This window comes from Lynx rufus, unplaced genomic scaffold (genome assembly GCF_022079265.1).
Source record: "Lynx rufus isolate CCGP_SWC_20201006 ecotype Redwood Valley unplaced genomic scaffold, mLynRuf1.p SCAF_6, whole genome shotgun sequence".
Lineage (NCBI taxonomy): Eukaryota > Metazoa > Chordata > Mammalia > Carnivora > Felidae > Lynx > Lynx rufus.
Genome location: NW_025814878.1, coordinates 105,510,907 through 105,526,738, shown reverse-complemented (window position 1 = coordinate 105,526,738; position 15,832 = coordinate 105,510,907). Strand labels below are relative to the sequence as shown.

At 35.2% G+C, this 15,832-nt stretch overlaps 1 protein-coding gene across 8 annotated transcripts in view; it reads left to right on the top strand.

Annotated features, from left to right (window-relative positions):
* Positions 1–15,832, top strand: part of UBR2 (ubiquitin protein ligase E3 component n-recognin 2) — a 126,138-nt gene that overhangs the window by 32,855 nt on the left and 77,451 nt on the right. For all 8 annotated transcript variants that reach the window (XM_047101345.1, XM_047101343.1, XM_047101344.1 and 5 more), the window contains exons 3-4: positions 5,515–5,593; positions 7,468–7,581. In XM_047101345.1, the coding sequence (XP_046957301.1) occupies positions 5,515–5,593; positions 7,468–7,581 (193 nt within the window). The remainder of the gene's footprint in view (positions 1–5,514; positions 5,594–7,467; positions 7,582–15,832) is intronic.

Sequence of the window (15,832 nt, the reverse complement as noted above, 5' to 3'; positions counted from 1 at the left end):
ACACTGATATAACTAAGTATTTGCATAAATAAATAAATGGGAGAGAAGGGATGTTTTCAGTAGTTTTTCCATACTGAAAATTCCAATTAATAAAATAGGAAGGAGGGAAATAGAAAGTCACAATTAGGCAAATAACACAGCAGTAATTGTAGACAAGATCCATTGGTCGATGCTAAAACGAGTGGCTGAAAGTTTGAGAAACAGACTATTTACATAGTCTCAAAGTATCTCTCCCCAAATAGATTTAGTTGCAAAAGATACAATAGCAACTTTGTAGTGAAGAAATCTGACAGACACCACCTTAACAAAGTAAGCAACGTTAACGCCACCAGTACTGAGACCTATCGAATCAGCATCATGTGCCCCCTGTTTGATGTACTGAGAAGGGCAGAGCACCACTTCTGTGACATCGCTTCTGTGGTATTCTTGCCAGAAATGCATAACTCAATCGAATCGTGAAAACGTCAAACCCAAATTGTGCGACCTCTGCAAAAACTGTGGCAAGTATTTTTCAAAAGGTTATGGTCACAAAAATGGAGAAAAGACTGAGGAGCTGTTAGAACTTGGAGGAGACTAAGGAAACATGACGTCTAATGCAATGTGGGATCCTGAGAGAGAAAAAAGGATCATAGTGGGAAAACTGATGACTTTTGAATAAGGGCTGTAGTTCATAATACTGTGCCGATATTAATTTCTTTGTATTGTTAACCTTGGGAAAAATTTGGTAAGGGTATAAAGGAACTCTGTACTATTTTTGCAACTTTATGAGTAAAATTATTTCAGAGACAAAAAGTAAAAATATACAGGGTAAACATTCAGCTCAGTAAGTTAGAAGAACAATTGAGTATACTCAAAGGAAAAAGAAGAGAAAAAGTTCGGAAAATAAAAGATGTACTGACTCTCGGGGCGCCTGGGTGGCGTCCGACTTCGTTTCAGGTCATGATCTCACAGTCGTGGGTTCGAGCCCTATGTCGGGGCTCTGTGCCGACAGCTCAGATCCTGGAGCCTGCTTCAGATTCTGTGTCTCCCTCTTTCTCTGCCCCTCCCCTGCTCACGCTCTGTCTCTGTCTCTCAATAATAAATAAACGTTAAAAAAAATTTTTTTTAATTAAAAAAAGATGTACTGACTCTGGAATTGTTATGCCATTTTTCTTGCAAGACTGAATAAGAGAAAGAGAATGTAGTACATAAGATTCAAAATGAAAATTGAAAATCATACTGCGTTTCTTTTGATATCATATCTTGCCAAGCTAGGTCCTCTACATTGCTGTGATTGAAAGCAGATACTTCGTGGAACAGGCTATGAAGGTTGCAGTGTCCACAATCTGATTCTAGGAGTTGAAAAATTGTCTAGTACCCAATAGGTACTAAGTTGTTTGAGCCTATTTGATAAGCAGAACAATTACATGTTTCTTTTAGTCAAAGGGTACCCTGAAAAAAAAGAAATATAGAGACACTGAAGATGCCATGAACCAAGAAAGTTTGTTAACCTTTGAAATACGAGAATTATGAACAACTAAGTTCTTCAAAAATTTTAAAAACCTAGATGAAATGGATAAATTCATAGAAAAATGATAGGCAACTTGAATACAGTATGAGAAACATTAGAATGGTAATCAAATATCTTCCCTCCCACAAACCCCATACCTAGATGACTTTATAGGTAAGTTCTAACAATTTCAAAGGAAAATTCCTCTCTTACACAAGTTACTACAGAAAATGGAAAAAGAGTGAAAACTGCCTTAACTTTTCATGAGGCTAATATAATCTTGATTTCAATCCCTGATAAATTCAAGACATAAAACTGTTTTTTTCATTAATGTAGCTGAAAGGATCCTGAATAAAATATCAGCTTGTCTGCATCTAAGAATATTCTAAAAGAGTGATGCATCATAATCAAATGGTGTTTAGTTCAGGAATCCAGACAGTTCATCTTTAAAACAATTATTAATGTAATTCACCATTTTAATAGTTGAGAGAAGAAAAAAATGTTTTCCTGATTTGATTCTGTAAAGCATTTTATAAATTTCAGTAATTGTTTATGATATAAATTCTGAGCAAAGTATATATAAAACTATTGAATATTTGGGTTTTAGATTTTTAGAAGCTTTATTATGGACATTTTCAAACATATTAAAAATAGAGTGAATGATGTTATAGATCTGACATGTACTCATTGCTCAGCTTCAGCAATCACCAATAATATGGCAACTCTTTTTATGCACACACGTATACACACACACACTTTTTTTCCTTGCCCTGCCGGATTATTTTAAAGCAAATTCCAGACTGCATGTCTTCTTATGAGTCCTCAGAATAAAGCTTTTTTCTCTACAACCATTAACATCCTAAAAAATTAACACTAATTCCTTAACATTATCTAATATCTAGCCTGAGTGGAAATTGTCCTGATTGACTCATAAATGTGGATTCAAAGTTCACACCTTGCATTTGGCTGTTATTCCTCATTTTTTCTTTTAATCTATAATAGCTTCTCTCCCTCTTTTTTTTTTTTTCCTTTCCTTTTCTTTTCTTTTCCAGTTATGTCCCTAAGAAAATGGGTCATTTGTTCTGTGGAATTTTCCACATTCTGGATTTGTTTGTTGTGTCCCCATGGTATTGCTTAACATGTTTCTTTATGCCCTGTATTTCCTCTGAACAGGTATTTAGGTGTAATTAAATTGTTATGTAGTATTGGAGGGGGGTATGAATACTAACTTCATGAATACTGATGTGTAACTTCTTAATTCTTCATGTCAGGAAGCACATTATGCTTGTCTGGTTTTTTTGTTTAAGATGATCAGTGGGTTTCAGTATCTTGCAGATGCAACCATTATAAAGGTCTTCGTTATCCTTTTTATCTAATGTTTTAGCAGTCACTGATGCTTGTTGTCTAGATCATTATTTTTTATTAGGGGGTAGAAAAATAACTTAGTTTTTTGTTTGTTAGCTTGTCTTCTATAGAAGAAAAACAGTCCCTCCTCATTCCTTTGATTAGCTTGAAGTTTATATAGGAAAGGCAAGATATATTCTTGATTTTTTTGTAGAAGGGCACTTTCTTTGTAAACCTACTGGGAACATAATACTAATGGATACCCTTTAGAGATGTTTTACTTTAATATTTAAAGTAAGGCAAAGATGCCTACTATTACTGCTGTTGTTTAATATATTACTGGAGGTTCTTGTCAACAGCATAAAAGAAGAAAAACAAAACGGTGTAAAGATTGTAAGGAAAGAGAAAATTGTCGTTACATACAGGCTATATACTCATTTACTCTGGGAGAAAACAAAACAGAATCAACAAACTATTAGAATTGCCTTGAGTTCATCAAGGATGCTAAAAATCAATACTGTTTCTTTTCATCATCCTTAAGCAACTAGAAAATGAGTTTTTTTTTTTTTTTTTTTAAAGGAGATTGGAAGTTTATTGAATACACCACAAGGGAGCAGTGGGCAGGACAGCAAAGGAGAGACTGCCTAGAAAATGAGATTTTGAAAAAATACTTATTTAAAATAAAACCTATAGAGTACCTAGATATTAGTCTAATCAAGAATATAAGGATTCATATGAAGAAAACTTTACAACTTCAGTAAAAGACTTAAGAAAGAATCATGGATGTGATAATTTACTCTTATAATGATGTTCTTACTCTTGAAGCTTATCAATAAATTCTAAGTAATCTCTGTCAAAATTTTAGCTGGATATTTTTGAGGCTCTCTATACACTTATCCTAAGTAATGTGTCGAAGAATAAAGAAGAGTTTGTGAATAGCTGAGCCAGCATTTTCGAAAGAGAATAAAAGGGAACTTAACCTGCCAGATATTAAGACCTACTACAAAGCCATAGTAATACAGTTTGGTATGGTGTAAGAACAAATAAATCACTGACACATATTAGAGAGCTTATAGACCAAAGGAGATGTGGGACCTTTATAAAGATGACCCCATAACCAATAGATAAAAGTTAAATCATTTAGTAGATGGTGTTGGAAAAAAATAGCTCAGTATATATTGAGAAATAAAACCTTATTCTACATGATATACAAAGGTACAGTTGTATTCCACCTAAATGTGGAAGATAAAACCAAAAGATGAATAGAAGAAAAAGAGGAATATTTTTGTGACTTGGGGTTGGGGAAAGAACTTCCTAAAACCTCACAGTATAAACCAATTGCATGTGTGTGTGTGTGTGAATTTAATTGCATCAGAATAGGTAGTACTATTTAACAAAGGACCCCATAGGCAAAATTAATACACAAGTGACAAAACAGGAGACAATATTTGCAATGTTTAATATTGCCAGGTGCCATTATCCTCTAGATTAGATTCTGCAAATAAGATAAAAGAAAGCAATCCCAGCAGAAAAATGGACAAAGACAATTTATAGAAAAGGAAACCCCAAAAGTAATAAGCATATAAAGAGTTGCTCAAAGATACTAGCGACCAGGGACATGCAGATTAAAACAATATGACATTATTTCAAATATGTTGACCTTGCACATATTAGAAAACCAGATAAAACCAAATGCTGATGAAGATGCAGGGCTATAAAAACCCTCATACACTGATGGGGGATATGTAGCCACTCTGGACTGTATGTAGCATGGCACTCAGAATAAGAACTTAACGTGAATTATGACCCAGAAATTCTGCTCTTGAGTTTATATGCCAAAGAACGTCGCAGACATATCTGTAAGAGAACATTTACACGATGTTTATTACAGCATTGTATAGTAGAAAGGCATTGGAGGTTGTCCAGGTGTCCAGTGCAGGGAGAGTAGAGAGAGAAAATATTTTGGGTACGTGACATAGCATACTATGTAGCCATTGGAAACAGCAAATCAGATGTACACATACAAAATGAATGGATTATGTTACAGACGTGTAAATGTAACGATGAGATATATAACACAATGAGAGTTAACATGCATTAAAAATACATGCACTCAGGCAGCTTTTCCTGCCAACACGGGTCCTGTCCTGTGCTTTAATAAAATCACCTTTTTGCACAAAAAAAAAAAAAAAAAAAAAGAAATGCACTCAAATACATTTTGCAAAAACACATACAACTAAAAGGGCACACAATAAGCACAGTAGAATGGTTGCCTATCAGGATACAGGAACTAGGCTAAGGTGAAATTTAAAGATGTTCCTAACTCCCCATCTCATTTCATGGAAGTGTAGGGATTCTTTTGTGTAGGATATGATCTGTAAATGTGTCTAGCTGGCAGTATGATGAAAGCAAATGAAACGACTGAAATAAAATGGGAATTTGATATCCCCAAATCTAGTGTGAGATCTACACATCTACATATCCAGAATGAGAAGCAGGTTCTTAAGCTGACTTCATTGCTCAAAGATCTCACAGATCTTTGAGAATAATATTTCCTTCTAACACCAAAGCACTTCCCTATTCTGGCTCTTCTAGGATGGATTCCAATTGAAATATTATGTTGTGATATATACAGTTATTTTATGACACTCTGATTTTTTTTTTTTTCTTTAACTTTGCAGAGACTGTGCAGTTGATCCAACTTGTGTTTTATGCATGGAGTGCTTTTTGGGAAGTATTCACAGAGACCATCGATATAGGGTTAGTAATGCCCAGATAATAACCATACCCACTATTAAATTTTATATTAGATACCTTTTCTGTCTTTTTTAAATTCCAAGATTTAACACTAAAATGGGGGAGACTGGTTTAAGAAATGTGTTATTTTAACACCATTAAACATATGATAGCAGTGTAGAAATGAATTATGAATCCAGGCTTCCTGAATACATGGTTTAGGAAAGACAGCACAGATATCAGCTCCTGCATATTGCTTTTCAGCTAGTTTGTTTTGCTATTTTCTTATGTTTATTATCTTCATAATTCTAGGTTTATGCAGAAGGTTATCAAAAATTAGAGGATAAAGATGAGAGGTAAAGTGGGAGGGAGGTTCTGAAGGGAAGGACATGGGAGAAAGGGAGTAAGGAAGTGTCAGGATTATACATTTAAGAAATGCTTTGTTGGTCATTGTCTACAGAAGATTTGTCATTTCTTAATATTAAAGAGGCATCTACTACATCGCAGAAGAGGGCCCAACTCCAGAACATAAGACCCACCTATTTTATTATTTTTCTACTGCTATAATGCAGTCAGTACTTTGCAAAAAGTCAGGTATGTTTGCTTTTAAATCAAGGATATGAACAAAGACAGTTTATGCTAAGCCTGTCCTAAGCCTGTCCTGGTTCCTCTACTAGAAATTGAAGGCAAAGCCATGAGCATTCAAAAGTTAAGGAAGTGTTAGTAGCTGGAACTTTTCACCCTCAAATGAAATAGTAGAGGGAATATTGCAATCTTATTATTAATTCAGGAGCCCTGTTGGCTCAGGACTTTTCCTCCTGTTTGTTTTTTTTCATTCTACCCGAGTATTGCTAATAATGAACTAAAGCAGCTACAAAATTAAGACCCCTTGTGTCTTTGTATGTTTTTATTTTCAGAAGTCAGTAAGAGAATCCCAGTTTTCTTTAAGCTGTTCTATCTATATCTCGGGTAACCAGAAGAAGAATAAAAACTATAGGGTTATCATTTTCCAAATGGCTGCCTCCTCATGGTTTGTGGGTTTTTTGTGGGGTTTTTTTGTTTGTTTGTTTGCTTGTGTTTTGGCATATATCCCTGCAGCCCCTGGGAATAATTGTCACTTGTGGATTTACATTAATTATATTTTTATATATAACAGATACTTTCTTTGGACAGTATGTAATAGGGCTCATTCTGAAATTTTCAGCAAATACCCACTCCTAAAACTCTCTCGTGCAGTATTTTTTTAAGGCAGAATTTCCTATAATTAATGAGTTGTATCTTGCTAGATTCCTTGAATCATTGCCATATCTTAGGGAAGTATGAATAATTCTTGAACCCTGCAGATGGTGAAAACCTTTTCTGACCAGACAATCCACTTTTACATTTCCTGAGCTGCTTTCCTTGTCCAAGAATGCTGTTTAGAGGGTGTTAGAAAAGGAAAAACAAACTATTTCTGTAGTTTTTGTTAGTCACTTTCTCTTATCAGGTGCAACAATCTTCTAGGGAAAAATAACCATAGTAATCTTTACAGCTCTTGAATCTGTTATATTACATTAGAGCACTGTAACCAGGTGACATTAATACCAACATTGTACCAAAGCCCAGCAGGAAAACCCTGTTGGTTTTCCTAATTAAGGAAGTCATGTAGGTAGGCACATTTTACCTCTTTAAACTAGACTAGACACTACAAAGTAGCTTATTTCATTTCAGAATCACTTAATTTAGGCTTATTTAAGCTTTAAAACATCAAGAGGTTTGGCATTTTATTTCATTTTACTCCTCAAAAGAAATGAAACATTTTAGCGATGTTATTTCCTTAGCACTTGCTATTCTTATTTATAATCTGATAGCCCTCAGTAAATACTTATTGACAAGATACTTTACAATTTTTTTTCAAGATGACAACATCAGGAGGTGGAGGTTTCTGTGACTGTGGTGATACTGAAGCTTGGAAAGAGGGTCCTTACTGTCAAAAACATGAACTTAACACCTCTGAAATTGAGGAAGAAGAGGTAAAAACGTTTTCACAAAGTTGTTTTTAAGGAAATACTGTTTTAACCACAAGTTTGAAATATTTTCAGACATAGGAACTAGGTTATGAGAAATGAATAAGCAAAATAGTCCTGTCACTCTTACCAGTGACTAGACCTACTTTGAAAGGTCTTTACATTTTATGGATGTCATACCATTGCTATTAGTACTCACTTGTAATTCTGGAAGTTTAATTTAATTTGGACTTCTATTTGAGGTTTTGTTTTAAGTCCTCATTTATTATTGAAAGATTATTTTTCCTATGTGTATAGATTAATTTTGTTGTTTTTTGTATATTTGTGTTGTGACTAAGATTTTGTAGGCCAGGTACCCTTCTTTTCTGTAACTATACGTGGGAGCCAATTCTAATCACCATCTGGCATATCAGTGTCATTGGATATGTGATGAGACCAAGTATAAATAGCAAAGTACAAATTACAGTCACTCCAGCTGTAAATATGTGCTTTTTAAAATTCTTGATTCTGCATTATTTTCTCTAAATGATATTTGTAATGATATAGTAGACTCTTACTAAATAAATACTTAAATCTCTGCTGCTATTTCTGACAGTTTGATGTTTGATTCAACACCCTCATTTCAGATTTTATTTTTAAATGATAGAGAAGTAGATACATTCAAAGTACTTATGCATCGTTAGCAGCTCTGCTACAGATTTGGGGCAAGTGAACATTAATAGTACTTCCTGGTCCTCATACCTTACAAGTCTCAAATATTTGACCTGCACTTTATGGTGCAGGACAGAGTCTTTTAGACTGTGTTCCACTGTGCTTAGGACAGATTAAAATTTGTGTGAAATGATTGAGTGCTATGAAAAACATATATTTTGTGTTTCATTTGCCTTGTGTAAGTGGTGTAGGATTTGCAACAGACACCCAGTGATTAGAGTTTCAGATTTCTCCACTTCTATTGGAGGAGCTCCATTTTTATCTCTTTTATATATTGGATTTCCATTTGTAAAAATACAAGACAAGTATTTGACAAAAAGAGCTGTACTTTTAATTTAAAAAAATGAAGACTGGTATAAAACTATGGGAGAAGACATTTGCAAATCATATACAGTAGTCCCACCTTATCCATGGAGGGTGTGTTCCAAGACCCCCTGTTGATATCTGAAGTTGTGGATAGTACTGAACCCTATAGATACTAGTTTTTTTCTTATTCATACATACCTATGATAAGGTTTAATTTATAAAGTCTAATTTTTTGTCAGTAAGAGACTGGTAATAACTAATAATAAAATAGGACAATTATAACAGTATATCATAATAGAAGTTAGGTGAGTGAGCACTCACTCACTTGCTCTCATAATACTGTACTGTACCTACCTTTCTTGTGATGATGTGAGATGATAAAATGCCTACTTTGATGAGATGAAGTGAGGTGAAGGCCATAGGCATTGTGACATAAAGTTAGGCTACTGTTGACCTTCTGACCATGCCTCAGAAGAAAGAGTATCTGCTTCCAGTCTCCCAACTGACCTGGTGGTGACCGAAACCATGGATAAGGGGGGACTTAATGTATCTGAGAAAGGTTTCGTATTCAGAGTATATATCTTACAACTCAACAACAGAACCACAAACAACACAAAAATGGGCAAAGGACTTGAATAGACATTTCTCCAAAGAAGATATAATACACATGACCAACAAACATGTGAAAACATAGTCAGCATCATTAGTTATTAGGGAAATGCAAATTGAAACCACTTCACACCCACTAAGATGGCTATAATCAGAAAAAAAGGAATGTATGTGTTGGTGAAGATGTAGAAAAAGTGGAGCCCTGGTACATGCCTAAAGGGGATGCAAAATAATTCAGAGCCGTGGAACAGTTTGACTATTCCTCCAAAGATTAAACATAGAATTGCCGTATGAGCCTGTAATTTCACTGTTAGGTATGTACCCAAAAGCACTGGAAGCAGGTGTTCAAATGAGTATCAACTGTAATGTCTATCAGTAGATGAATGGATAGACAAATTGTGGTGTACAGATAACGTACTCAGACATAGAAAGGAATGAAATACTGATACCTGGTACAACTTGGATGAACCTCCAAAACATTATTCTAAGTGAAGGAAGCCAGACGCAAAAGAACACATATTGTCTGATTCCATTTATATAAAATACCCAAAATAGGTAAACTTGTAGACAAAGCACACACTGGTGGTTGCCAAGGGCTGGGGAAGGGGAGAATGGCAAAAACTGCTTAATGGGTAGGGGGTTTTACTTTGAAGTAATAGAAATGTTTTGGAACTATAGAAAGGTGGTAGTGGTACAATATTATGAATGTACTAAATACCACCAATTAGTTTACTTTAAAATGGCTGAGTTTCTGTTCTGTGAATTTCACCTCAGTAAATTACTTAGAAAAATCTTAGGGCTTTTGTTACCTTTTAATCTTTGTTTTAGATAGACTGAAAATAATTTTTGAATAAAATTTGCTTGCAGTTACTCTGTTGACTTTATCCTCGTACATCAGTTGGGTAGCTATCAAATATTGACGACTTGAGTTAATTTCCTGTTAGGAAGATGTTAGCAAGATTGCCTGCCTGGCTTAAGTTATATGGTTCTGCGTGGAGAATCTATACTGCAGCAACTTGACAGAGAATAAACCTCCACACTCTGCCATTTAATTCCAATTTAAGAATTCAGTTAAGAGAAATGAAGTCCTCAAGGATAAGACTGTAAGAGAAGCTATTTTTAAAATAGCATTTTGTTTAGCATTCCTGGTCCCCACTCAGTAAATTTATACATATATCTAGGGTTTTTTTATCTTTTATGCTTAAAATGGAAGAAAGCTATAAAATATTTGCAATGTACTTTTTTAGTCTGTCATAGAATTGTTTTTATTGAATGTAATTTTTTATTATACATTTAGCCTGCATCTTAAGAAAAAAGTTGGAAAAAATATACCTGTATATTATCAAGTATATACTTGATAATACACTTCTCTAGGGATAATGTTTAGCAGTTCCATGGATCTTCTCAACTCTTGGCATTTGGGATGGGACTTTTGTCGTTATGTAGGCCAGGGATCAGCAAACTATGGCCCCATAGAGGCCCGTTACTGGCACCATCATAAACTAAGAATGGTTTTTATATTTTTAAATATTTGGAAAAAATCAATAGGATGGTGTCTGTGGCATGTGAAAATGGTAGGAAATTCAGATTTCGGTGTCTATAAACAAAACTGTACTGCAACACAGGTATGTTTAATTGTGCATTGTCTATAACTGCTTTTCCACTGCAACAGCAAAATTGAGCAGCTGTAACAAGTACCCTGTAGTCTACAAAAACTAAAAGACTTAGTATCTGACTCTTCACAGGAAAAGTTTGCTGATCCCAGATACATGCTGTCAGAAGCATTGTGTTTACTCTACTTATTTCCCACTCACTAAATGGCAGTAGCATCTCCCATCACTGTGGCAACAGTAAATGCCCAGCCAGATTTCCAGTGGGCCCTTTGGGCATGGGGATAAGTAGGGAGTCTGGACTGTCTCTTTTGATCATCTTCATAGGAACTATAAGAAGTTTCTCTTCCGTCTCTGCATTAGGAAGTGTTATGTTTCTCTTGCTATGGGTCTGGTAACTGATTCCGTTTCCTTTTGTTGAGGCTTCTGGGAAACAGAGCCAAATGTTTGGAAACAGTGCCTGTGTGTAGTAGCTATTTGGAAATTTATATGATCTGCCTTTACAGTAAACATATTATCACCTAATTTTCCTACCTTTATTCTGGTTTTGCCCACTTTGTACATCTATTTTTTTAAATACTGTCTCATTACACTGATGTATTCTTAAGTTGCTGTAAAACCTTTTTGGAATGAAATTTAATTCAGTAACAAATGCACTGAATGAACGACCTCGGTGAAGACTTTTTTTACCTGAAATTTTCCCTTATCGATACTGCTCTCATCTCAAATGAATGCAGATTTGTGATTATTAATAGCTAAAAATTATGCCAAGTACTATACTTTGTTTATCTCATTTAATTCTCAGAACAGTCCTGTTAGATAAGTACTGCTGTTACAGAGATTTTATAGCTGCAGAAGCTTGGGTTTTAGAGAGATTTAAAAACTTGCCCAAAGTCTTTTTTTTTTTTTTAAGTTTATTTATTTTGAGAGAGAGAGCACATGCAAGAATGTGAGAAGGGGAGGGGCAGAGAGAGAATCCCAAGCAGGCTCAGCTATGTCAGTACAGAGCCCGATGTGGGGCTCGAACCCACGAACCATGAGATCATGACCTGAACTGAAATCAAGACTCAGACACTTAACCAACTGAACCACCCAGGTGCCACCCAGAGCGTCTTAATGGTAATTTGAACTTCAGTAATGGAACTCTTTAACAGTGTATTGCCCTGATTTTATTTTTTTCTCCAAATTTTTATTTAAATTCCAGTTAGTTAGCCAGTGGAATATTAGCTTCAGGTATAGATTTTAGTGATTCATCACTTACATACAACACCCAGTGGTCATCATAGCAAGTGTCCTCCTTAATATTCATTACCTATTTACCCCATCCCTCACCTACCTCTTCTCTAGTAACCATCAGTTTGTTCTCTATGGTTAAGAGTCTGTTTCTTGGTGGGACACCTAGGTGGCCCAGTCAGTTGAGCATCTGACTCCGGTTTCAGCTCAGGTCATGATCTCACATTTTGTGAGTTCGAGCCCCACATTGGGCTCTAAGTTGACAGCACAGAGCCTGCTTGGGTTTCTCTCTCCCTGTCTCTCTGTCCCTTCCCCACTTGTGCTGTCTCTGTCTCTCTCAAAATAAGTAAATAACTTAAAAAAAAATTTTTTAAAGTCTGTTTCTTGGTTTGCCTGTCTTTATTCCTGCCCCCTGTTCATTTGTTTCTTAAATTCTACATGTTAGTGAAATCGTATGGTATTTGTCTTTGACTAACTTATTTCCATTAGCATAATACTCTCTAGCTCCATCCACATTGTTACAAATGGTAAGATTTCATTCTTTTTTATGGCTGAGTAATATTCCAGTGTGTGTGTGTGTGTGTGTGTGTGTGTGTGTGTGTGTGCGCGTGCACACACGCATACATATACATATACCACATTTTTTCCATTCACCAGTGGATAGACATTTGGGCTTCTTTCATAATTTGGCTATTGTTGATGATGCTACATTGCACTGATTTTTAAAGTAATTTTTAGCAGTGGAATTTTTTTTTAATAAAAGTCTAATTTAAAAATCTTAATAGGGGTGCCTGGGTGGCTCAGTTGGTTAAGCGGCCGACTTCGGCTCAGGTCATGATCTCACAGTCCGTGAGTTCGAGCACCGCATTGGGCTCTATGCTGACAGCTCAGAGCCTGGAGCCTGTTTCAGATTCTGTGTCTCCCTCTCTCTGACCCTCCCCTGTTCATGCTCTGCCTCTGTCTCAAAAAAATAAATAAACGTTAAAAAAAAAAATTTAAAAATCTTAATAATAACAGATAAAAGTGGTATTATTTTTTTATTCCTGTATAATTAGCATACGGTGTTATATTAGCTTCAGGTGTGCAATATAGTGTTTCAACAATTCTACACATTACTCAGTGCTCCTCATGATTAAGTGTACTCTTAATCCCCTTCACCTATTTTCACATGTCCCCCCACCCACTTCCCTTCTGGTAACTAACAATTTGATTCCCTATATTTCAGAGTCCGTCTTTTGTTTGTCCTTCTTTCTTTGTTCAGTTGTTTCTTGAATTCCACATATGAGGGGCACTTGGGTGGCTCAGTCAGTTAAGTGGCTGACTCTTGATTTCAGCTCAGGTCATGATCTCATGGTTTCTGAGTTCAAGCCCTGTATTGGCTCCATGCTGACAGCATGGAGACTGCTTGGGATTCTCTCTCTCTCTCCCTCTCTCTCTACCCCTCCCTTGCTTGTGCTCTCTCTCTTTCTCTCAAACTTAAAAAAAAAAAAAAAATCCACATATGAGTGAAATCATACGGTATTTGTCTTCCTCTGCCTGACTTACTTCACTTAGCATTATAACTTATAGATTCATACACATTGTTTCAAATGGCAAGATTTTATTCTTTTTTATGGCTGAGTAATAATTCCATTGTATACATATGCTACATCTTTATCCTATCAGTGATCACTAAAAGTGGTATTATTAATGAATTTATTTTTTGTAAGTTGAATTGTGTATTAGTTACTTGTTGGAAAGTCAACTTGTGAAATAAGTGAGGTTGTTTTGATGACTGGTTTCTAGTTTATTACTAGTTTTAGTTGGGCAATATAGAGAAATGTAATTTTTCCGTATCCATAGCTTATTTGCATATGATAAGAGTTAAAATTATTATTATAATACAGTATATGCTTACATTAAAAAAAATTCAATGGGGAACCTAGGTGGCTCAGTCGACTGGGCATCCAACTTCGACTCAGGTCATGGTCTTGAGGTTCGTGAGTTTGAGCCCCACGTCGGGCTCTGTGCTGACAGCTCAGACCCTGGAGCCTACTTTGGATTCTGTGTCTCCCTTTCTCTCTGCCCCTCCCCTGCTCATGCTCTGTCTCTTTCTCTCTCTCCCAAAAATAAATAAACATTAACAAAATTTTTTAAAATTCAAACATTACAGTAGTGTATCACATAAAAGACTAGTTTTCCATAACCCCCACTGCCTTCTAACATAAGCACAGATGATCTTTTTAACAATATGCCTTGTATTCTTCTGGTTTGAAAGAAGAATAACTCAAGTTGACTCACTGACAAAGATGTGTATTTTCTAAAATAAACATACTCAAAGAACTAGTTATTAGTCATAGTTGATAATACAACATAGGATGAGATGGTCATTTATTTACTCATTCCAACTGACTTAATGCTCTCATAAGAGCAATTTGAGCAGAAGTCTTTCTAGTGTTTAATTTACTATTGTACATATGAGTAGACTTGCGCAGCCTAGTATCCTTTCACTGCAGAAATAATTCTTTTTAATCAGTGATCATTTTTCAAGAAGTTGACATGTGTATCCAAAAATAGCAGAAAAATCTGTATTCCTTGGCCTGCCCCAAATTTGGCCAATGTAATAGCAAAGTTACCAGTTGGTGATCCCCAATATGTAATATAACACATTTTAGAGTATATTTTTACATTACTATTTTAAAATACAGATAATTCTATATTTTTAAACTGATGTAAAATTCAAACAGGAAACAGCTCTACCAGGTCCTGGGATTTTGTACAACAGTTTGAACACTACTGGCCTGGATTCTCAAGAATTGGCAGCAGTTTCTCTTTAAGGATCTGTTCCGTGCTTATAAATCTTGTTTGTTGTAATTGTTTCATCCTCTGATGTCTTGTAACATGGGACATAATTGTGAGAAATGGAATAATTGTAAGATAATATCTCCAAGGAAACTGAATTTTCTACTTTCTATTTTGGTGTAGCATGAGGTTCATATTGTTATTAATACCCATACTTTTATGAATCCCCAGGATGTACCAGTTCTGGTTCCTTCTTTGTATGGATTGTTTCACTATGTTAATCATTTCTAGCCTCTATAAGAAATAGTCAAATAAACTATGCTGGTAGGATAAAAAAATTTTCTTACATGGGACATATAAAGCAATCCATTGAGAAGAGTTGTGTAGGTTAAAAAAGTGCTGTAAGACTTTGAAAAGTCTTCTTACTCTTCTTACTTTTTCTTCTGTTCTTCAAGCTCTACACCCATCTCCTTTAGGAATCTTTGTCTTGTTTTTCCTCCATTCTTTTTATTCCTCCTCTCCATTTGTTTTGTGTCAGTTCTACTAGGCTTATCTTTGGTGAGGATACGCAAAAATGTCTGTATCCTTCATGTATATTTGCAAGAATGTGTTGATTCCTATTCTATGATGTTGGAACATACTGATTATCTTATTTGAGAAATGAATATAACACTAACTAGCCATTAAGCTAAATAACATGTTTAGATTTAAGAGAAAGCATAAAGATTAAAATCATGTAAAACATTTTGCCTAAAAGGTATGATAAACTCAGTGTATGTTTATAGTAATACTTTTTCACATAACCTAGAAATTTTGTGACATACTCCCAGTTAAGTATAAGATGCAAAGTTCCCTGTTCCATGCATACGCAACATGCCCTGATGAAGTAAAGTAGACAAGGGAATCAAGGGGTAGTTTTCTGACTTTGTTGATTTCTTCCCTTTAGAATCCTCAAAATCAGGCTCTCCTTCATACCTGTAAAACTAAATATTGCTGGTCTGCCCTCG